The 25113-nt window shown below is 37.4% G+C and overlaps 1 protein-coding gene across 1 annotated transcript; it reads left to right on the top strand.

Annotated features, from left to right (window-relative positions):
• The first annotated feature begins 1251 nt into the window (after window positions 1-1251).
• On the top strand, window positions 1252-25113 carry LOC101174993 (calretinin). Its single transcript, XM_004069750.4, has 11 exons — window positions 1252-1850; window positions 5255-5331; window positions 5417-5506; window positions 7112-7192; window positions 11194-11250; window positions 17253-17330; window positions 19053-19108; window positions 19232-19271; window positions 19383-19436; window positions 22703-22774; window positions 24400-25113. The coding sequence occupies exons 1-11, from the start codon at window positions 1757-1759 to the stop codon at window positions 24514-24516; spliced, it is 816 nt and encodes a 271-aa protein (XP_004069798.1). The 5' UTR covers window positions 1252-1756; the 3' UTR covers window positions 24517-25113.

Consider the following 25113-nt stretch of genomic DNA (forward strand, 5'->3'; position numbering starts at 1 on the left):
CACTAATTTGTGAGTATTGCAGCAAGGCAAACATTTTACATGTTAGAGGAAGCCAGAGTGAATATGTATTAAAGCGTAACTGCTGTGCACACAATTAACCTCTCACAGCTCATTGACAGACCTCCAGCTATTTCTCTGCCCAGCTTTGCTGTTCTCATTTTAAAGAAAACAAGAAAAGGTGTTTGCTTTTTTGTTTTTTATGTTGTTCCTTTCTGTTCTTTGGGTTTCATATGGACAGATATGAAGGCTGGTTAATTTTTTTTCAAACAACCCTATCATTGCAGTAATGGAACACACCTGATCCAGGTAATCAGCAGCAGGGATATCTGAAAAACGACATCAGTTTGTAGTCATCATGTGCCTCTATCTTGGAGAAAAAAGGTAAAAAATAATCTGGTTTTGCTAATTTCGCTAAAGTACTTAAAGTTTGAGTACCATTCTAAAACCTCAATGTGAGCTGAGAAAACCTGAATCATAACCAAAGCTTTTTGACACCCAATAGAATTTGTTTGGCTGGTGTGAATGCGTTGTTCCTTTTGGGAGCATGTTTAAAGACCCACTCCAATGAAAATTTTTGGTGTTTTTAACAAGTTCTTGTGGCATTTTTCTCATGATGGAGAACATATAGATAAGAATTTAAACTTAAAACTGCATTTCAAAGTAATTCCACGCCAACGGTCCCATCCACACTTAGAGGCACATTTCTAATGAACTATGGCTGCTCTTCGGAAACTATGTCTTAGAAAAAGACAGATTTTATTATTATTATTGTTATGGCTCGGATTGCACTGTCATTAAAAAAAAACACTGGGACTGATTTTAAAATGGAAAAAATATATGATTGAAGTCAATTTAAAAATAGAGTTTAGACCACTTGGCCTCATTGGAATGATCTGGACTGGACATTAAATTATTTGGAATAATTGGATCATAACAATCGTGATTAATGTATCTTGGTTTGGCATTTCTTGCCTTTTGTGTGAGCCCTCGAGAAAACCCCAGTTGTGAATTGGCTTTTCATAAATAAACTGAATTAAACTGAATTATGTCCCAGCTATTTGTGAGTCTGCAATTTTATTTATTTTTTATAATATTTTTTTTCAAACAAAGTCTTGCTTTTCCTCTTTATGAGGGTCCTATACCTTAAATATTATGACCTCTTGTATTTAATGACCTGGAGAAATATATAGGGGCATGTATCTGTCTCCTTCATAGCAGACTGCCCATTAATGAAAAAGCCCCCACCCTCTCCTCTTTTTCATAATCTACATTTGTTATGCGGGCTAATCAGCGCTGGCTGGAGGCTGTGTGGGAAATGTGATTAGTGTGTGAGCTCTAATTAAGTCTGTGAAGCCTCACACGCACTGGGGGACAAGCTTGGGGAGCTGTGCGCTTAGATGACGGAGGGGTGTGCAGGCACACACGTGCATGTGCGATGGATCAAACGCAGCGCGTGCACAGAGGATCAACTGTAAAAGGAAAATTACGCAACAAGAAAAAGAGTTGATCCATCTGCATCCCAACTCTCGCATTGCGCGCACACACTTGCCAGCTCACTGCGGTGCTCCGGTCGTCCTGGCGCACACGCGCGCACGGAGGCTGATGGATGCAGCCCGTGCGCCCCCAGCGGCGATGCAGCGCTCATGCGCCGCCGTTAAAAAGCGGCGGGGCGGCGCGCGGGGACCACAGTGAGGGGTGCGTCTGAGCGCGAGTCACTGAAAAGTTCCAGTCGGATTTGAGTGGCAGTAGCATCACTATGGCAAACACGGCGCAGCAGCCTCCTCACCTCCACCTGGCCGAGGTCACCGCATCCCAGTTCCTGGACATCTGGAAGCACTTCGACGTGGACGGTAAGAGTTTGAACTCCTGAAAGTTGACTCCGAATTATTCTTCTACTGCTTCAAAGAATCCGAGGAAATGATGAAATGATGTGACCTAGAAAATACTTATAAATACATAAATTATGTACTTTATTGCACTTTTAAGCATTTTTACACATCGTACTTTAGAAAAATTAAAGTTGATTTATGAAGAATCAAATGTAAATATTTTAAACTTAAAACATATTTCTTTTGTTGTCTAAACATCCCATATAAGTCTTATTTTACTATTTTACTCATATGCAAAAAAATACCAAACGTTTTATTTTGGAATAATATATCATTATAATTGTTTATTTTGAATTTTTTTGGCCAATAATGCAGTCTTATTTGTGAAATATTTGGACTATTTCAATGCATTTCAAATTTGCATAAATATAGGATAAAAACTATTAATATTAACATAGAACAGAAGTCATAAATGCTAAATAAAGAATATAAATTACAATTTGAAAATAAGTGAACTGAAGCGCAAGCTTTTTGCGTGCGCATGCGCTCTTAAAGGTACACGGAGTTCTTAATGCGAACATGTCCAGCTTCTGATTTTCACTTATTTTTTGTCTATATTGAGATTATGCTGTTTGTTTGGTAATCTGATTTGAACTGATGTTTTTTAAGGTGGATATATTCTTTTTTAGTGGTCTGGACCTTTTTTTCTTGCAAAAAGTTATTTTGGTGGATGGTGGAGATACTAATCCTGTCACATTCAGAATAGACATCTTTTATCTGAAAATTTTATTTGAAGTTCTTGTCAGTTCTGCCTCTGTGTGTTTCAAAGAACGGTGAAGTCTTACTTAATATACATTTTTATATTTAGATAAAAATAGGTAAAAAAACGTACCCACTTCTGTGTTATTTAATTTTTCTGGTTCATTTTTGCTTTGGGCACAATTGAGACTAGACCACAATCAATGAAAACAGCACCAAATGCTTTATAAATATGGGGAATATATGGAGTCGGAGAGTTTTTGCATTAATAAAACACCCCCTCCCTCAGCGTATCCATCATCAGTGCTCACACAAAGATTCAAATCTTTTGTTGAACTGATTTACCAGTGTGGTAAGAACGTCTGGACATTGCAGCCACCAGGCAGGTGCTGCAGGACTGTTTTACATAGTCTCTTTGCAAAACAAATGCCGCCAGAGAGCACCCACAGATTTGGATAAGGTGTTGATTTGTACTCTCATTACCGGAATTGTCTTGGGGCTCAGTGGAGAGAAAGGAGAGCTAATTTGTTTGTTCAGATCTAGTAAACATCTCTGAGTTGCAGATAAAAATACACAGGAGACGATGAAACCGCATATTCCCTTGTTGGCACAGGATCAAGTCTCATTTGGATTGCGTTTTCATGCAGCTCCTCTGTTTTGCTTCCCTCTCATCTGTCACTGCTGCCTCTCTCAGGCTTTTTTATTTCAACCCCTTCAAAGCAGGAAAAGAAACACCAGCATTTCCTCTCGCTAATTATAGAGAGTTTTCTGTCAATTAGTTCTAACTGACCTGTATACGGTGGTTGAAAAATCTAGCTTCTGACCTGATCCAGCTGTGAGCTCAGCACGAAGAGCTGCATTCGCTTCTGGAAGGCACTGTCTCAGTTTTAAATGTGCACTTTAGTCAGTAAAACCTTGAGAGTTTGGCTGTGCTGGGGTTCAGTTTTTGCTCCACAACCCAAAAAGGTCTTCACTGGAGTCTCTTGAGACTAGCAAATCCCAGACAGACTCAAATTAGACTATAAGTGTTTTTTTTAAAGGTTTTATCTCAGGGACAGAAGTGCTTCTGCAAGAAGGCACCAACATGCGATGCTAAACTGGTAGAAACCCAACAAAGTTTATAAACCTGTTGATGTGTAAAAGAGTGCTGAAATTAAAAAGATACAATGTTATTCTGTTGTTTTTTGCAACAATAAATCAGGCAAACTGGGAGTGAGAAATCAAAGCAGCAAACAACATTGACCTGCGTCTAAACTGGTGCCTGAATGATGAATGCTACATGTTTTGTTTGTACAACAATGAAAGAGAAGATATATTACAAATTTAAATAATCTGTGTTATTTAATTTTTTTTATGTTTGGTCTGTCAATCTTTTTTTTTGTATCTCAGGTGAAATTATTTGTGATTGATTGCTATATTTCTACAGCAAAGCAATGATATGTATTTTTTCTCTTTCGACAGTATTATGATTGTTGTTTTTTCTTTGACATTTAATAATAAATCAACTGGTGTAGATTTGAGGGAAATCTTTAGAGGTTTAATACTGGTTTGTAAAATCTTCAATTAAATGAAAGACTTTTTAATGATGTTTTTGATAATTTCTATTTATCAAATTATACCCAAAACTAGTATGTAAATGTTAACAAAGGTGTAAAGGTGTTAAAAGATTAGTTCTATTTAAATCTATTTTAATCTCTTTTTTGAGTCTTTTGAGTCATATGGAGTACCAATTTTCTTAGCTGTGGGTGAAATTTTAATTTAGTCCATTTCTGTGACCATACAGATCTAAAAGCAAAGCGGTGACTCTGCAGTTTAGGAAGCTGTTTAGGTTTAGTTATGGTTTAGAACAGAAATAAATGTGACAAAAGCATGCACATACTCCTTGGGCTTCTAAATCCCAAGATATTTCTATTGTCCTTTTTTTTCACCATGTAGTTCATCACGTCTCACTTAGTTTAATTACCCAGCAGGCCCGTTTCCTGGCAGAATGGTAAATGTCAATAAGACCCACAGGAGAAAGGCTTTGATTGGAGCAAGACGCTTCTATGTCCCACTTATTAAAACATCGTCTTTGGTTCATAGGTTTTGATAAAATCTCTGAGAATTGCGGATGTGGGTCCATTTACACATTTCTACAGACAGGATGAAGGCAGCTAAGATGTTTGCTCAATAAAGAAAAAGAGTCGAGTGGAAAGTGGAGGAGGGAGGCGGTGAGTTTGAGAGAGGGAAGAAGGGAAGAGGATGGCATCATAGTCTTTGTTGGAGTTTAATGAGGCAGCTCTGCCTTCCAGGGTTTTATTGAAGCAGCTCGTCGCATCGTTTGGAGCCATCTGTCCAGCCACTCAGCGTGGGTCTTGAAAGAATTCTGGCATAGTCTGCATGCTACCTGAGTGAAGTGAGCACACTCATTTGTCCCCTGAATGGGTGCTGTCAGGGCCGCACAACACCAGGAATAAGATTAAAGCAAGATCTTAACAAAAAAAAAGTTTTTTTTTCTAAAACTTGGAATCATAAGGAAATTGTCCAAATGAAGCAGTTTTATTTCCTTAATCCTAGATCCTTAGAAATATATTTAAGGCAAGAAAGTGCTGGGATACAGGGCTGTAAATGTTTTGAAGGTATGATCTGATGCCATATCACACAGCTGTGGCCTCATCGTCCCACAGGTAATGGCTACATCGAGGGAAAGGAGCTGGAGAACTTCTTCAGGGAGCTGGAGACTTCCCGGAGAGGAGCAGGAGTGGTAAGTTATATAGCAAGGAGTAGTAATCCACAGATCCACTGTGACCAACTCAGGTTGTATTTGTTCTCACAAATGTATTTTTCAGGATCCCTCAAACCCACAATTCAGAGAAAAGATGAGGGAGTTCATGCAGAAGTTTGACAAGAACAGAGATGGACGGATTGAGATGTCAGAGGTAGGTTCATGGAGGAGTTGCTCCCACTTTTGCATGTTTTGGCATCAATTAGCCATACTTCCAAAAGATGCTATTTCTTTTTAATAGAATCTGTGAAGACTCTCATTCTTCTAGGATAGTTTGATTGGATGAAAAAGTTTAACTAGGGGTCATCCGGACTTAGTTTTGTTCAGTCCTGCAAATGAACACACAGATTGCAGCTGAGTGCCTCTTCTAACGGACATGTTTTGCTTTTCCAATTGTTTGTTACTCTTCGAGTGTGTTAATATAAATCCTTTTTTAACAGATGTGAACTTTATTGAATTTTAGCCGCTCGGACAGGACAGGGTGGGGGCGATAATATAAGGTCATGGGATGAGTGTCATGTAACTTGCATTACATGTGTTGATGCTCATACACACGTACACATACCATCAAGTGGTATCCACGCAACTGTTTACAAGTCTTAGTCATAACTATATAAATTCACAGTATCTATAGAAGACTTCCTGCCACACAGCACTCCGACCGGCACCACCTCGTGCACACAGACATGAATACACAAGATTAGACGTTCAACAAATAAAACAAGTAAAACATCCCGACCTGGTTTTTAATTACCTTTTTTAAAGTCTTTTCTTTGTTGGACTTAAAATATGGATGTGTGTATGCAAGTCAGTTGATAAAGTTATAATAAATAGTTTTAAATTTGCTTTTCACGCCTGCAACTGTTTTTTGGAAACAAACCTAAAAACAGTTAAAGTTTTTTTATTACTTTTGTTTAATTAAAATGTATGAGAAATATCCTCCCAGATAATAAAATTCCGATGTAAATTGATGAAATATCTTAAGATTCCATTAAGAGGGACATTTTAACAAAGTGAGGCTAAGTAGTCATTTTAACTCCAATAAACTACCTCCAGGGGTCCTGTTGAGGTTGGTTTTAGCAACCATCTCCATCAAATACAGTAACTATTTGCTAGTCCAAATAGATTCACGTAATCTAGTGAGAATCCACCTGCCACACATGCTAATCCAGCCTCTAGAATATAAAAAAATAAAGCTTAGCTAATCAATTATATTAATGAGAAACATAATCTTCTGATGTCAGCGTGGAACACCAGCATCTTCTCATAAAGGCTCAAAGAAGCAGCCGCATTCATTTTACTTTGAAGGTTCACTGTGGTGCAAAAATGCAGTTTGCTTTGACATTTGATCCATTATTTCCAAAAATAGTTTGCTGTCTTAATGCCATCATCTCAAATGGTGGAGCAAACAAGAAATCCTGGAACGGAGGGAAACGATCCACAAATTACACAAATCCACAAATTACATTTTTAATTTGAGTGCATAAAATCAAACACTGGGATGTGAGTGTATCTACTTTTTTTTATAAAAAAAGATAAAAGATGTGAGAAAGGCTTTTATGTTAAATAAATTAAAATTAATGACTCTTTTAAAAGTCTTTGAACATCTTGAGGTGGATATTTCAAATGAATGTCCATTTTTGTAACCTACCGCTGGAGGTTTTTACACTCTAAAAGCTTCAAACGTTCCTTTTTTCTCTGAAAATAAAAGCTTTTTTTGTTCTCACCTCTTCTGTTCTTCTGTAACTCCTATCTGTAGCTGGCGCAGATACTACCAACTGAGGAGAACTTCTTGCTCTGCTTCAGACAGTTTGTCAGCTCCAGTGCTGAGTTTATGGCGGTAAGTGTTCCTCAACTACAGTGTTTTTTTTTTTTTGTTTTTTTTTTTTTAACAGAAAGCTTCACAGCCATTTTGTCAGCGCAAAGCACTGTTGGACTTTTTGTACAGGAGCTTCTTGTTCACTCAAAGCTGTCACCGAGCAGAGATTCTTGGGCTAACATGCAGTACATTATGGACCTGAGTCAGCCGAGTGTCGACAGCTTACATGTTTTCGCTGCTACCAACCTGCTAATTTTGTGGATTAATTCCCTCTGGAAGGTAGAAGGTGTACCAATTAGTGACTTGAAGCGGAGTACTCTGGAATTAACAGACGAGGCTGCTGCCTTTATTTGCACATGGCTGCACATGTCTGCTCCTGACACTTGAGAATAGTTGAGTTTTATTTTAAAGCTGTACATCAGGTGACCACAGCATGAACAGAGGCTGGATAATTGGCTAAGTGCGAAGAAGGCAAAGGTTTGATGGATAACTGAAGAAAAGATGTGTATTGGTAATCAAACGGGAGATGAAGTGTAAATCTAATCTAAATATAAATTGAATGTTTGTAGGGCTTCTGCTGAGTGTCTGCTGCTAAATGTATGTTTGGCTGGAGATGATTTGTTATCAGAAGAGCTGACTCAGGATAAATGTAGTTCAGAAGGAAGATGGCTAACCTGAAAGGCCTTGCAGATCAAAGTTGCCATTTTTTTCACTTTTACCCTTTGAAATTATGTGACCATTGTGGGTTGGCTAATTTCAATAGGTTTAAACTAAACAGAAGGTTTCTGCCCTTTTTCAATCTCGTTTAAAGTATGATGAAGATGGTAATACGAGCTTGTTGTCTCACTTGATGGGAAGAGGAAAAACAGGAACTGTGCTTATATGATAGACTTGAATTGTAGGCTTCACAAGTTATTATCAATCCTCCAGGATATGGAGGAGGTGTCAGTTTACCATGCCGATGAGTTAACACAAGCAGCAGAAAACAAACACCACAAGAAATCCCATATGAATAATAGTCTTTTACAAAGGTATAAGACGACGGTAAAAGACATAAAAAATGTTCTTGTTCACCTTTTGGGAAATCCCTTCAGGGGTCACCACAGCAAATCAGAGGAACCCAGACTTGGGCTTCCTTGTGGCTACATAGTTAGGCAGCAGGGTGAAGGAGGGACCCACGCTTGATAAAGCTCATGCGCCCCTGTGTGCTAGTCTTTTGCTTAACCAATAGAGCTATCCAGCCGTAGTAAACAACAACAAAATCAACTGAAAAATCTCATATTACTTCATCAACTCAAATGTAGCTGGTAATTCAAGTTTTCATTATTTGTTTATTTATTTATTATTACATTTGTTTCAAAAAAAATAATTGCAATACAATCAATATGTTACAAATCTACAAAATAAAAACCTTAATACTAATAATAATAATAAGAAACATTGAAAGGGCGTAAACAGAGGCTTAGCTAATGTAGTAATAATAATTTAACAATCATAATCATCAATGTCCAATAATATTGACAGTATCTAATCAAATCAAGCTTTATATATATAAAACTTTGACATCTCAGGTTACTCAAAGTGCTTTGCATGAAAATATAATCAAATTTAAAAACAAAATGACAAGACAAAGAAATGCTTTGTTTAAAACCTGTACAATGCCGACCCCCCCCCCCCCCCCCCCCAACACCACCACCACTACCACGATTAAAAAAAGTGATAAAATGATGCAATGTAGAAACCTGGCTTTGTACTGAAATGGGGAAACGATACTTTGGGGACATGTCCACATCAGTGACCCCCCCACTCAAGTTCACAGAGTACACTACCACAGGACCCCCCAGATCTGATTAAAAGAGCCAGACCCGGGGGATCCCACTGCAGCGACCCCATTTACTGAGAAGGGTCAGTCACTGATGTGGAGGATCCCTCAGAGGAAAACACTGGAGTTACAAGTAAAATGGAAAAGGAATCAAATTAAAATTAAAACATATTAAAAACAAAAAAAAAAACAAATAAGTATATAAAAAAATCATATTAGACAAATAAAATAGTAAGTATGAATGAAAAATTAACAATAAATAAATTAGAAAAAGTAAATAAATGTATGTACATACACGTATATCAAACTGGTAAAAAGAGAACATAAATAATTAAAATATCAAATAAGTTCCTAAAATTCAACTAAAAGCTAGATCAAAAAGGTTGGTCTTACGCCTTCCTTTAAAAACATGAACAGTCTCTGCGGCCCTGAGGCATGCTGGGAGGCTGTTCCACAGGCGAGCTCCATAAAATCTGAATGAGGCCTCGTCGAATGTTTTAGTTCTAACTTTTGGGATGACCAAAAGGCCTGTATCAGAGGACCTCAGGGTCAGCGAGGGCTCATACTTTAAAATCATATCAGATAAATATGACGGCCTGAGACCATAAAACATTTATAAAACAACAAAAGAACTTTAAAATCAATCCTGAAGCGCACAGGGAGCCAATGCAGCGATTTTAAAAACTGGTGTAATGTGTTCCCATAGTAACAAATGTAAATCTTTATATGAATGACTGTGCATGTTTTCCATCATGGTCTTTGGTTTATATCATTAATATCCACATAATAAGCTTTATACATGCTAGTATTTATTATTAAATAATATATTCTTGTACTGCGCTGATACAATATGCTTGTAATTTTTTTCTAAACTTATTTTATTGTTTTTTATTCAATTAATTTTATTATTTGTATAGCACCTTTAAAAGCAAGAACACCCAAAGTGTTGAACATAAAATAAAATATAAATAAAATTGTTAAACAATAAAATAAAATAATGAAAGCAATTAACCAGTAAACGCAAAAAAAGTTTGAATATTAAAGCCTGGACGATTTTAAATTTTTGTTCCGCACACAGACACACAAAATCCCCTACAGTTGGTAATTTATATTTTCCTGTATTTCTAACAATTTTGACTGTATAAAAAGTTGATTATCATGCTGTAAGTATCCTAATTTTTTTAGATTACACTTAAAAACACTATAAAACAAATCTGAATTAGCAACATAACAAAGATCTATCCAATTATCTTTGGAGCCAGTTCAAAAACATAATCCTAATGACACTTGTGGACAGTGAAGATCATTTAAACTTACTAAATGCCACAATTAGTTTTCAGAATGTCAGAGAAAATGAGAAAATCCCCTTGTATCTGTCATTGCAATGGGGTGAGGTGGACTTTTAAGAAACCTTTTACATGAAAATGTCCAAAGTTTGAGTGCTGATGTGAAGTTTGAATAATAAATGATTACAGCATGAAGGGTTTCTGAGGAAGCAGGAGAAAGAGGAAATCATTTATCCCACCAAATACCTCCAGATGATACAGTAAGAGAAAATGTCAGATTTCTTGTTAGATCTGCTGCACCGAAGAATGAAGGCAATTAGAAAGCAATTACAAGTCCGCCGTGTCATATTGAGATGGAAAAATGAAGCGAGAGGGCTTGTCGTATGCAGGGATGGCAAAGAGGAGAAAGCAGAAGCAGTTAGTCTGTGAATGAAACACCAATTGGAAGTTTAGGAGCTGGGTTTAAGGACATAAAACAGAGGCAGGAGATTAATCAGTCTTCGCTGAAAGGTGTAGAGGTAGGGCTAGGAGAGGAGGACAGGTTTTAAAGGGTTGGAATGAGAAAGCAGAACCTTCTATTTTCAGAGTCATATATAATGGATACCACCACTGTAGCTCCTCTCTGAGAGCCCAGAGGAGGAGCAGAGGAGGAGAAAGGAGGAAGGCCATCCATCTTTGATAAGAAGGCCTTCTTTGGACAGCTAAATTAAAACATTCATTAACATGACTCTCGTTTTCTTCCTCGCTCTGTGTTGTATTCTGCTCCAAATTTGGATGGATTGTGTTGAAATCTTAAAAACTACACATACAACTATAGAAGATTTGTTATAAATAACAAAAAAAAAAAAAAAAACAAGATTTTTTGTGCTTCTGTTCCTCAGCTCTGACTCTGATGTCTTCTCTAAAACTTTCAGGCATGGCGGCGTTATGATACAGACCGCAGCGGCTACATTGAAGCAAATGAGCTGAAGGTAAACAAGCACGAGAAAAATTAGTCTCCGGAAAAATGTGTTGAAATGTTTTCATTGTAGAGATCAGAAAAACGTTACTTTTTAAAATCTGTTTTCCATTTGCATGCTTATTTTTTTTTTGTCTTCTCTTTTCCCCAAAACCCATCCAACATTGACAAGCAGAGAGCAAACACTAAACTGTAATCACAGCTAATTTTGATTTGACTCCTCAAAAAGTGTATCCCATATCAATTCATTTGTATTTTGTGTGTTTCTGTTACCTTTTCTGTTTTTTTGTTGGCAACAATAAAACAAGACAAAGAGAATGACCAGAACAATCATTCACTTGTTTTTGTGTCAGGATCAGAGATGATCCTTCCTGACATTGTTTTGAAGAAACCGTTTTGTTTGAGATTGAGGTTAGACAATATAATGGTTAATTATTTTTAAAAATCTAGATTTTTTTAAACTGAAATTATCTTAAGGCATCAAAAGAAAAAAAAAATCAAGCCAATCAAAATTGTCTAAACATTATAGATCATTATAATCAGGTCCAGATCCTTCCAGTGAGGCCAGACTTTCTTGACATTAAAATATTATCCAATTCAATAAACCTAATAACCTCATGATTCTGACAACACCGTACAACAATTTCACAATTTTTTTTCTGGGTTATTTGTGGGTTTGTTTGGTTTCTTTTTTTACATTAACTGAGAGGAATCAAAAGCAAACCTTAGTGATCTTTTAAAACCCACTGCATGAAAATCATGTTTTCGGTCTTTTTAACACATCCTTGCGGCATTATTCCCATGATGGAGGATACATGTATGAAGGAAATTAAGCTTAAAAAGGCATTTCTGAGGATTAATTTGATCAAGTAGTTGTAGTAGTTGTGATGAAAAACTGCCATTTAAAAAAGGCTGTAGCTATGACGTAGAAGCTACAACAGCAGGCCACAAGCTCCCTGCTGTGCCCCATTCTGATGCATCCACTTGCAGGCAAATCGATCCGTATACATCTTTCTTTTCCTCATCTGACCTGCTATCTGGCTCAAAACTGTATGGTTAAATAGCTCCAATTTTACTCACCATTTTTGTTGCACCAAGAGTGTTAGCTTGGGGTTATGAGGAGATATAAGCTAGTGGGAGAACGTGTAAACAGATTGATGATGGGAAGTGGATAGGCTTACTCCACACCAATGGTCCCGCCCAGAACTCAGAGATGACTTTCCGATGAACTGCTGCTGCTCTGCAGAAACTATGTCCTAGAAAAGTTTTTAAATTTTGGTTGAAAATTTCATAATCATAATTAAAGACCTCTGGGAACGCTTTTACAATAGATGAAAAGATAGTCAGAGTGGGGCTTTAAAGATGGATTCATGGGTCCATCTTTTGCTGACAGAGTATAAAATGTACACCCATCGGAGGACGCACTGATGCAGAATCATCCTGATCAGGCAGAGATCCTGACCCCATTTTACAGATGTTTTCCCCACAGACCCTCCTGCAGATGTTCCTGCAGTAACTGCTGTGCACAAACCAGCTGAAAGGCCTCTGAGACTGAAAACCCCTCAGTTGCTCAGCAGGCAGAGCCGTTGTGGATCAGTCTGACAGTCAGTGGTTTGGTTCTGAGACTTGGTGGTCGCTGGATCACTGAATCCCATCTTTTTTGCATCTCAAACCTCTTCAAAACTGAAACTTCCAAGAACTCCATTCAGTTTAAATTTTAAATTTGTGTTTCCTGTTAAAAGTTTCTGGTCTGTATTAGAGGTGAAAGAACCGCTTTATATTGGACATGTAAACATCTGCAAAAAATGAATGAAAAAGTCTAAATGCGACACTGATTTATTCAGAAAATCATTTTTAAGCCAACAATTTCAGCAACATACAAGTCCCACATTGAACAGATGTCACAGGTTTGACATCATGTTTGCAGGAAACCTCATTGGCTCCTATAAAATTCATATGAACAAAACACAGTCAGCATAATTCAGTCAAAATTACCTTATTTCATTTCAGCTCTAATAACCACTTCTTTACTTCTTCCAAAGTAAAATATCTAATTTTTGTTTTCTTAACCGTTTGGATTTTTTTTTTACTTGTAAAGCTGCACACAGGTTATCTTTTTATTTTAACAAGTTTTCATGGCTACCAGCAATGCAAAATTGTCCTCTGTAGAGGATATCTCCATACCTGAAAATCATCTGACCAACGCATACTACTAACTTGACTCCTTTTGGTTTCTGCAGAAGACTTTAGGGGAGGTGGAGCTCTGGGAATGGTGTACTGGTTGTAAATTTGAAAACTTTTTGACTGGACACATTTTTTTTCCCCTGATTGTCAGGAGGAGATAATATTCTCTCTACCACCTTGTGCACTAAAGCTGATCTGGAGCTTTTTCTGTCCACTATTATACATTCTTTATAGCTGAAATTGACAGCTACAAAGTCTGCAAGGTCTTTACATTTTAGTTTCCAAAGAAAAAATAGCTTGGAAGCTAAATTTAATTTACTAATCTTTTATATGTCTTATGAATTACAAAACAATTTTTATTGTACATTACATAGTGTTTTTTTTTGAACTAATGGACAAGCATTTGTTAACTCAAGAAAGATTTCTATAATATTAGATGATTTGATTAATTCACTGCTAAAATTTTGTCATTTTGGCTTAAATCTGATTTTTGATTAAATTAAATTAAATTTTGTAACACCAATACGTTCTCCATAATTTCCAAACCACTCATGGTGAGACTTTTTATTCTTAATGATGTGACACAATAATAAATATTATTTTATTCTAATTTAGATTTAAAGTTCAAATCAAAATGGTCATTTAAATCTATTCAGTTCTTTTCTCTGTGACTTTTGTTGGTGCTTATACATCATCCATACAGATAAGTACATTATCACTGTCAGCAAAGAACATAAATTCCTAATTGAAAGGAGAGATAAGTAGTATCTCGGGGCACAATGAAAATAAGCAAAAACATTCACAACAAAGCACCAAAATCCAATTATCTGAGATTGTTACAACCCTTTTCAGTCTGCCTCGGGCAAACAGTTATAAGAATATTTGAAATCATTTTGTGTGTTAAGCCAGAAGATTCAGGGAGAAGAAAACAAAACTGTTTTATGAAATGAACCAAATCCAATAACCAAAAGTTAAGGCCTGATTTCTAAACTCTTCAAACTAAAGCCAGAAAAAGGGAAACAACAAAGATGAATATACATATGAACACATTCTCACTGGGGTAAAATCAGGAGACCACCAGCAGCTGTGATGGTTTCAAACTAAAAGCAGGTGTGAGCGTTTAGCAGAACACACGAGTTCAGTTTAAAGCAGAGGATGAAGCAACAGTAAAGTGTTTCAGATAAAAATGATCTAAAAAGCAGAGCATTTAAACCACAGCTTTTATTAAAAGATATTAATGATTCTTATTTAAAATCTTTTGCTGTTTTAAAATGGAAAAAACTGGGGAAAAAACATGAAATTTTCATCAGAATCACTCTGTAAGATCAGCCCCTTGGCTCAGCTGCCTGGGGTCAAAGAGGACAAAAAAAGAGACAAACTCAAAAACACTGAAACATGTTTTGCAAGAAATAGAGGTTGAAAGAGTGAAAAACTCCCAGTCCTCCAGTGGCATGGGTTAAGTATGGTTTATACTTCACAGCGATTGGCCGTCGCATCAATCGTATCCACAGTTGTGCGGTCTAATTCATACTAATGTAGGCTGGTTTTGCTTGCGACTGTCTAAGATAACTGGGATGAAAATCTGTGTACAGGTGTTGATACTTTTCAAGTACCTCTCCAGCGTTTATTTTCAACATTAAGGACAACTTGAGTGTGCAGCTACACTATTTGCTCCGTCTAATTGCTCAAAATAAATTCAGGTTAAATGATGCAATTTGCACGCATTTGCACTACGGGCATAAAATTCCAGACGCAGATGATGTCATAAGCTTTTGCCGCATTTCCCAGCGATCGGGGTGATTCCGTTCAGATGGCCTAGAGACCAATGCATGCCAAGCCATTGCAAGTCACTCTGAAGTAGAAACTGGGCCTTACTTCTCAAAAAAGACCTTCACCAGTTAAATAAATCTATGTCTTAGTATATGAGGTCATAACAACATTCATTGTCTGCACTTAAAAATGTGATAACTTTATAAATAACTATTTGATATATGTAGTATTATTTCTCCATGTAAATGTCTTAAACTGTTTTAAACAGTTTTCCTTCTTAAGTTTCAGTCATTTGAAATACAATTAACTAAAAAATTTGTAATACATTTTACCTTTCGCCTCTGTCTAAAATCCTCTGAGGTTTTCCAAACTGAAAGCTTTCTTTTTCCAGATTTTAAACATCTGCCTTTGAGCGAAGCGCCCGGTTGCTTAAACTGAGCCACCAATCCTCTAACCGTTTCCCAAATCAGCGTTTTAAGAAAGCATCAGGATTACAGCAAAGCCCCGTTACCCACTAAATATGGCATAAACTGTGTTTGAGTCCCACTCTGATCCTCTTTTGATCTATTGTAAAAGCGTTCCCATTTTGTGGTCTTTAAATTTGATTATGCAGTTTTCAGCCAAAAAAAAAACTTGTGATGGTTTCTTGGTACGTAGTTTCTGCACAGCAGCAGGAGTTCATCAGAAATTTTTCTAAGTTGCGGGCGGGACCGTTGATGCAGAGCAACCCCTTCCCCCTTCCCCTCCTCGTTAGGAAGCAGGCCCGCCCAGTATATTTTCTACATCACAAATACACTCCTTTTCCAACTGCATTTATTTTTGTCTGCTCCTGATTTACAGTGATTTGAATGAAGAAATACTCAGAAATCTAATTTTCAATTTTCAATCATCAATTTAATTTTTTAAAAACACCAAAAGCACAATTCTCATCAGAGTGGGTCTTGATGTCAACACCTAAAGTCTATCCCATTGAAATCATTCTTTATCTCAAAATAACCAATCACTTTTACGCCACATTTGGCCCTCAGAAAATCTGACAGTCATAGGAGCTGAAAGTGGCCCAAATACCCTGAGATAGTAAAATCTGTTACTTTGGTTTTTTTAGAACCTCAAAAGAAAAATAAGCTTTCATAAAAAAGTAATGTATTAGTTTGTCTGGAAAACATTTATATACATAAATGGAAATTGAATAATAAAACACCATATTTTCCAATTTCTAATTTCTACTGGTAGGTCCCTTTTCTTGCTTTATGGGGCACTATTTAAGAAAGTTGACAGAGTGTTATCTTATTCCTGGTTCCTGGTTAAGATTTCTAACTGAGATGCTTCAGTGTGTTCTCACTGCAGGATCAAACACAGAACTACAGATTATCCTGCAAACACATGAGAGTGTTTCTACACATAGAACTAAGTGGTTCCTCTGAAGGAAAATCCCTAATGACCTCCCAAGTGTTTTTTTTTTCTTTATTTGCTCTTCTTGGAAACATTGTGTGAAATTCTATGAAAGAAGGCGATCACGCTGGGGAGCCAACATTAGTGCCGATTGGGCGGTTCTCACCGTCTGGGGAATCTGATTTCTTCCAGCTGACCAGTTACAGATGAGTTACCAGGTGTGGCTTTCTGAAAGCTTTGATTAACAAAAGAAAAAAACAGATGATCTCCCCATCTCCAGACTTGTGTCTCACCACATAATTGTGAGCAGATGAGGAAAATATTGATGCTGGCAGACGATGTAAAGCTCCTACACTTTACTGGACTGTAATCTGCTCTGAAGACAGAATCTCAGGGACTTTTATTTACCATAAACGACAGAGAACAACCCACAGATTCTCTTTCACTCTCTAATAATTCTTATCATAATCATTTAAAAATCATGTATGCGGTTTCCACTAAATTTCTTAAATTTATTTTACTGAACCAAAGATAAAAATCAAGGTGTCTGCAGAAGCTTCAAGCATTGTGAAGCCTCTGCAGGAAAATATATATTTTCCACACAAAAGGTCATTGATTACAAGTTAGATCCACTTGTTTTTGTCCACCTGTGTTTGCTTCTGTCTGCAGGGCTTCCTGTCAGACCTGCTGGAGAAAGCTAACAGACACTACGATGAACAGAAGCTGCACGAGTACACACAGACCATTGTAAGACTTCACCTACACAACTCATTTGACCTGAAGGAAAGGTTCAGTTCCAACAAAGGAGATCTCACAAAAAAGATTTCTTGCGTTCATTTTAGGTCAGCTATGGTTTTAGGTAAAAATAAATATGACTGCCTCAAAGTTTGCTCAAAAGACAAACCAGAAACGCGGGGAACTGTCTTAAAGTCTTAAAGAAAGTGCCATCTGCTCTGCTGGAGCTCAGACTTGTGCTGCAGTGATGGTGGCGGCTGGGTGGCCATGTCCCATCAAGCCCTGCAGGCTGTCTGACCACTGCCCAGATGAGCAAACATCTGCTTCATCCTAGAACCCCGGAGCAGAGCTGCCTGATTCTCTGAAGCTCAAAGATGGACCCACTGTTCCTTTGTGGTTATTACAGGGAATCAACTCAACCCGACTGGATTCACCTCCCACTACAGAAGAACTAGCATGTTTGGGCCACTAAATACAAACACAAAAAGAGGCAGGAATGTTTTATGAAAGCCTCTTCAAATCTTGTAGTTTGGTTTCCATCTCAGAACAAAAAAATAAAGTTACTTGTAGAAATCTTACTTTTTTATTAGAAAATTTTGAAACAGAGCTTTTCCATTCGTAACTGAGTGTTAAAACATCTCCATCAAGAACAGTTTTAACTTACGATGAGCTTCAACGGTTTCCAAAAATATGTGACATATAGGCATGTTTACTTTATTTCGTACTAAATTTGTAGGAAAATCTCTGGACTAAAAGGTCAAACACTAGCCTTTTTTGACATGTTTAAAACTCAAGTTTAAATTTGGCAGCGGTCTAGAATGAACTGCTACCCTGCTTATGTACCATTTGTAACCGCTTATGTACCATGCTTTGTGATTTTGGGGGGTAACTTCATTAAACACTGTTGAGAATTAGAAAAATTTAACTTTGAAAAATTGTAAAGATTTCCAAAAAAATATCTCAACAAAGACTCAAAGCTGGTCTAAATACAGGTTTTTAAATTCTACAAAAACATTATTGAAAACAAATATCACTGAGACTGCTTTGAACATTTTTGGATCAGTTGTGTACAAATGTTCTTGTTTTTTATGCCTTCAGACCACCCGAACGTGTCTCAGATGCATTTCTGTGACGGAATGTGTTGAATTTGTGTTGAATTAAATTTAAACTACCAGTGTTGCAGGTAGTCTGGGCGAAATTAAAAATGATTTTGATGATGCATTCTGCAAGTAGCTGGGTAGCTCGGTTGGTAAGGTGGGAAGCTACCATGCAGGGTTCGATTCCCGGAGGGGAATGAGCAATGGTACTGGGGGCAATTACCATATCAATGGCAAGCAATTAACCTCACCCAGTGAGGGTCCGTAGGCAAGACCCTTAACGCTACCGCCTCCCGAGTGCGGTTCGGCTTCAGCTCACCGCTCCCCAAGGGGATGGGTCAAATGCGGAGAAAGAATTTCCCTTCGTGGGATAAATACAGTGTACTAAAAAAAAAGTGAAAAAGAGTTGAGGCCTTCTGGAGATGAGCTCAGTTGTCTTCTTTATGTTTTACATTCCTAAATTAATCATAAAAACATGGTTAGAAAGTTTAATCCTTTTTCCACAAAGAAAAACCTTTTAGTCAGAGAAACTATGGGTGTCACATTTGTCTTCATTTATCTGCACCCTCATGCAAATGCACAGAGCTTTCCCTCATTTTCTCTGCTCTCCCCTCCTTGTCTGTATTCTGCCTTGTAGCTCAGGATGTTTGATCTGAATGGAGATGGAAAGTTGGGCCTCTCTGAGATGGCAAGGTAATATGTAATTGACTTGCTTCTGTTCCCTGTGTAAATGTTGAAACACATTTTCTCTTGAACTTCATTCTCTATCAGCGAATGTGAATAATTTAACAACACTGCATTCACTGTCTTGCCCAGGCTTCTCCCTGTTCAGGAGAACTTTCTTCTCAAATTCCAGGTAAGACTTCTGCACAGTTTTTTTTTAACCACCATTCTGAAATACTAATTTATTTATTCTATGTTGCTTGTGCTTTTGATAGAATATAAAGACAAATACTTTTTTTTGCAGGGTGTGAAGTTGACCTCTGAGCAGTTCAATTCCATTTTCACATACTACGATAAGGTATGGATGCAGGTTTTCTTTAGCAGCCTTCATTTCTGTTGGCTTTGTCTAAAATGTGGTCCTTAAAAACTCAGCAGCCATCCAAAAAAAAACATTCCAAAAAAGGTTATCCACAACAGACTCATTCCAACACCAACCATTGTTTTTTGGAAGTATTCATTAGAACAATAAATTAATATATATAACAGTAAAGTCATAAAAGTACAAGAAAAAAAGTAAACAATTTACAAGATAAAGTCGTAAAATTGTGAGAAAAAAGTTGTAATTGTACTACACCAAACCTGTAAAATTATAAGAAAAAGTTGTAATCTTAATTACAACTTTTAATAATTATATTATGGCACATTCCATGTGCCATAATGCATTTGGATCTCTGCAACTATTCTGCCAAAGGGAAACACGGTCCACCCACTGGAAATCCACTCCTGGGAAACAAAAAAAAAAACATTTGACTTGTTCATTGATGTAAACAATGATTTCCCTGCAGTTGTTCAAGTCCAAACATTTCTTCCTCCTCATAAGAAACAATTCCTCCCCAAATTTGTGGCATTTTATTCTGAAGAGGCCCAGTTTCCAGAAAATTATTTTCAGTGTCCTTATACTTACAGTAAAATAATGTTGACTCACTAAAAGACTTTCCTCTATTTGTAAAACAAATGCAGACGTAGCCACTTACAATGTGCTCTACATCTCTCATACTGAAACTTTATAGTGGTTCTTTTTTTATTGTTTCCTTTTTTCTAAGTACGGTAAACAGCCTTTTGCCTAATAAATTTACATCTTTAATCTCATAGATTCTCAATCTATAACATATGAAATTGTAACTTTGTTCTTGTAAATATGGATAAATTTTCTAAAAGTTTACTATGGCAAAATTTTGACTTTTTTCATATAATTTTTCGACTTTATTCTTGTATTGTAAAATGTTTCTTTTCATACATTTTTTTGCTTTTTTCTTAAACATTTATTTAATTTTGTATCTTTACAATGGCCATGATACCTTTTTAAAAACAGTTTAACCTAAATCTGCATCATTTGTTCAAACAAAAGCTACTTTTGCTCCTAAAAAAGAGTTTGAGTTGATGACCCCGTGCTGTTCATTTAAAAGTGCAAACACACAAATGAACGTTGTTGTTGCATGGCGGGGTGAGGCCTGGCACACATCTCCCTCTGTAAACAGCTCAAGTTGATCGAGTTGTGGTTCAGCCGATCGCCATATTTCCCACATTAGCAGTGAAATGTTTCACTGAAATGTAGATCACAGGGCAGTGATATGAAACACAACAAAGGAGATGTACATTTGCGAATCTTCTTTACTTGTTTGTGATGTGTAATGAGCCCTTTGAACCTAAGGGGTGCGTCATAAATGAGGGGCCCTAAGGACGGTCCTTTTCTGAACGGAGTAAAATGTGCAAAAGCATCCGTGGTTACTGTGTTTTTTTCTGGCAAACTCTTTCTACATGGATGAAAAAACTGAGCTTAAGTTTTCACAGCAGAAGGTTTTGCATTGAGTAAAGTGGATGAATTTCCTCTTTTCTAATGTTTAGGTGTTAACTGGATTCCATACTCACCAAACAATACATCACAAAAAGAGAGTGAAGGATGGAAATCCCTGCATTGAGAGTCAACAGAAAGTTTAAGAATGAAATCTTGCAATGATGCAGTGCAAATACTATTCTTAATGCTTGACATCAGTAACCAGTCCTAAAAACGTCTTTTTATTTTTATTTTCTTTCACTTGAAAATAAAAAACGAGAAATTTTTCCCTAAATCGATTTGAGTCAAACTCACATAAGCCCGTCCGAAAATATCTTTAATTAAACACATTTTTTTTGACAAAATGAGTAAAAATAGATACATTCCAGCTCTGTATATTAAGGGTGAGGGTCAGGGAGGTTCCGTGCTGCTCGTGTCTGAGGCTGGACTGAAGGTTTGCACTTTCTCTGGCTTGCTGGCCTTCGGAGGAAACGGTTGAATGTACAATTATAAATGAGCCACTGAAGAGGCTTCATGAAAGCAGCATTAAAATCTATGTGTGTAATTAGTTTCATCATTTTGTCATGAGCTCAGCCCTGCAGCATAAGCACGGGCAGCTGCTGTCGCTGGTGCTGGGGGAGCGCGTGCGGGGCCGAGTTAGGCCGGTCAGCCGAGCACTAACATGGCTCACAGTGCTGTCGCTCCAGAAACACAAGATTGGAGTTGGCAGAGATGTCTAATCTAGCTCTGCTACCTCAAAACTTTGAACGTATTAAGAAATACCAGCAGAATTCTCACTTTATTCTCCAGATCTGGGACACATAAAAAAAACTTCTAAAGGAACCTTTTAAAGTAAAAGGAAAACAAACAAAACGAAAAAAAACTAGGCTGGCAACTTGTGCAGCTCTGAAGTCATCTTGAGACCAGGCCCACATGAGCAGCTCGCGGTTTTACACCGTGTGCCAAAAGGCAACTTTCCAGTAATTTGGCCTTATCTTCTGGCCTGAAACTCTGTAAACAGCACAGTGGGATGTAACTCATTAATTTCCAAGAGCCTCCACATTGACTTCCCAGCACTCTGCTCTCAGACCCGTGAATGACAAGTTCTGTGTTAGATTTTCCGAACCCTTGGCTGCTGCATTCATGAATGTTGCCATAAAATTCTGAATGAATCTGAGCGGGAAAAGTAGTATGGAATCATATTCCTTTTTAAAAACTGTTGTAAAAAGGATGTAAATAACTAAATAAGTTATGCATTTCCAAACAAAGTCTGTGCATTTGTAAAATTTTGCAAGCAAAGAAAAATGTAGTGCTTTTGCAATACCAAACAGTCCTCTGGCAGAAAAGATTTGTGACTGTAAAAATTATTTAAGCATGTGTGAAACCAAAAAAAGAGGTACAGCTGTAAACATGTCCTGCAAAAACATTTTCTGTTTTCAGAAATACTTTTTATGATCCTCAGATGATAAAAAGTGTTCATTTCTATCACACACAAACCTGCAGATTTGAACTTGAATTACAAATGTTCCCTTCCCATTCACTTGAATGAGAAGGTGTGTCCAAACTTTTGGACTGTACTGTATGTTGATTTTACCAATACCAAATGCTTGTGAGAGACATGAAACTCCATAAAGCTCAAACGGGTTTTGGATGTGATGGAGCAGGTTAGTCCATATTTATAAAGCAATTCCCATGTTGTGCTTTTGGTAAAAATTGTTATTTACTGTTCTCTCCAAAAATTTAGACTTTCCTTTTGTTTGCATAAATATGTGTTTACAACCTTCTTGCAGGATGGAAACGGCTACATTGATGAACAGGAGTTGGAGGCTCTGCTACGAGATCTTTACCAGACAAATAAGAAGGTGAGAGCTCAGCTGAATAATGTGTGTGACATGTGCACGGCGTACACACCAGGATTTGAGTCTTAGACTTTGATGTTTATTATTTGAGTTGGATGATTTCATCCAATTTTTCTGATTTGACACTTGGGGCTTGACTGAGACCAGCCCCTCTTCCAACTCAAGATTTAACTGGAACTTCTGATCACAGACACAGGACTAAAGAATTGTGTGTCGCATTCCAAACTTGACATGTACCTTCCCTCCTGCTTTACAAACCAGACTTTTGATCGGACTTCAAGACTAACTCCAATTTTCTTTGGAGCTATTTTAAAACTATTCCCAGTGGTCCTTTAGTTATGACTATGCATTTTAGTCAAAAAAAAGAAAAAAAAACTGTGTTTTTTTCTAGAACATAAATTTTGCAGAGCAGCAGTAGTTCATTAGAAATGTGTCTCTATGTTGTGGGTGGCACCGTTAGTGTGGAGCAAGTCCCCCACCATGAGCATATTTGCTCCGCTCTATTCTGATGCATCCACTTGCAAACAAATAGATCCATGTACGTACGTCTTTGTTTTCCTCACCTGAGCTGGCATCTGGCACAAAACTGTACGGCTGGATGGCCCCAATGTTGTTAGGTTGGGGGTGTGGGTGGCTGTAAACTAGCGGGAGAGAATTTAAACAGATGGATTGTGGGAAGTTGGGGCAGGGTTGTTCTGCACCAACAGTCCTGCCTACAACTCAGAGGTGAATTTCTAATGAACCCTTGTTGCTCTGCAGAAACTATGTCCTAGATGACAGCACAGGTTTTTTTGATTTTGGCTAAGAATTGCAACATATCAAAATATGATTTGAGTGAGACTATCAGTAAAGATTTGAAGTTAAACCTGGTCATATGATGCTAAAAGTATTATAACAATATGACACGTGACTTATGGTTGTTCTTGTGAATTGTGACCCCTGGTTTAGATTCAGCATCATTTTAAAACATGTTTTAGAATAATAAGTTATCTATTATCCACCTAGCACTTTTATCCTTACAGTAGACATTTTTTCAAATTCAGGGTTAATGAGGTTTTAAATGTCTCTCCTAAAGGCATAAAAACTGTCAAACTAGGGTTTTGAACCTCTTACCAACTGTTCATTCCAGTGAGAAACAGCCACCTCTGGCTGCTAAGTAACTCAAACGTCCCCTCTAAGACCTAATGCTTGACTTGGACTCATGATTAGAAAACACAACTGTCTGACTTCAAAGCTGTGAGAGTAAATTATCTCTTCAGAGAATTTCAAATAGTGTACTCTTAACTATTTTAGGGTTTCAAAGATTTAATCAAGTACTGAGAAAGTACTAAACTTCGGCAATGACAACCAAATGTCTATGGATACAAGTTTTATTGAAGAAATCCTCCAGTATACTGTGATTCACCCATTACCAATATTTCCTGATTCACCTCTTCTGGTCATTGGAGAATTAGATGTTTCCATAAATGTGAAACATGTCTGATGGAAGGATAATAAAAAGCACTATCTTTCCAACACAAAGCTGTTAGAGACTGGCTATACAAAATAAAATCTACAAAACAACTGTAAAAAAGCCAATAGTTAAACATGTTTAAGAAGCTGGTTATATATTCCTTTTGTTTCCTCAGGAGATTGATGCAAAGAGCCTGATGAGCTACAAGGAGAGCATCATGAGCCTGTCTGACGGGGGGAAGCTGTACCGTGGAGAATTGGAAATCGTTCTCTGCAAAGAGCCAATTGTGTGATTTCTCCTGTCCTTCTGTGTTTCTTTGTTTTCTCTGCTTGCCTTGCTCTCTTTTCCTGAGACCACACCCACTTCCAGCTGAGTGGTAACATATACCAGGTGCATGTGCCGGACACGCCCCACCCCTATTTATTCTCCCCCAAAAAATCCTCCCCCCACAATGGGGAATTCAGAGCAAAGGATGAGTCAGCACGACCTCCAACACGAACCATCTCTAACGTCCACCTTTCACACTCAGAAGATCCCTCTCCTTTAGCCGCATTCTGAATCTGATCCCCCTCAATGCTGTGACTGACTTCCAACGCCTGACCAAAACCTCAGACCCGTTCAAAGAAATGACCGCACCGCTGACCCGGCCTCCTCGCCCCGGCCTCCTCGCCCCGGTCTCCTCGCCCCCTCTGTTCCCTGGCTCTATGACTGCAACTGTAATCTGTGATTGAACTGATATTTATTTTTTCACATTTTCTTCTCTTAAATCCATCTCATTCAAATAGAATTGTTGTGTAACATGTCCATAAAATGCTAAACATTTCCGGTGGTTGTTTTTGGCTGATACTGTCAACTAAAAAAAAAATAATAATAAAATATATAAGACAAC

The sequence above is a fragment of the Oryzias latipes genome, chromosome 6 (genome assembly GCF_002234675.1).
Source record: "Oryzias latipes chromosome 6, ASM223467v1".
NCBI classification, from domain to species: Eukaryota; Metazoa; Chordata; class Actinopteri; order Beloniformes; family Adrianichthyidae; genus Oryzias; species Oryzias latipes.

Coding starts and splice junctions, on each gene's coding strand:
- LOC101174993 (XM_004069750.4), top strand. CDS start 1,757: ATGGCAAACACGGCGCAGCAGCCTCCTCACCTCCACCTGGCCGAGGTC. Junction 7,193..11,193: donor CCAGTGCTGAGTTTATGGCG/GTAAGTGTTCCT, acceptor TAAAACTTTCAG/GCATGGCGGCGTTATGATAC. Junction 19,109..19,231: donor GGCCTCTCTGAGATGGCAAG/GTAATATGTAAT, acceptor TGTCTTGCCCAG/GCTTCTCCCTGTTCAGGAGA.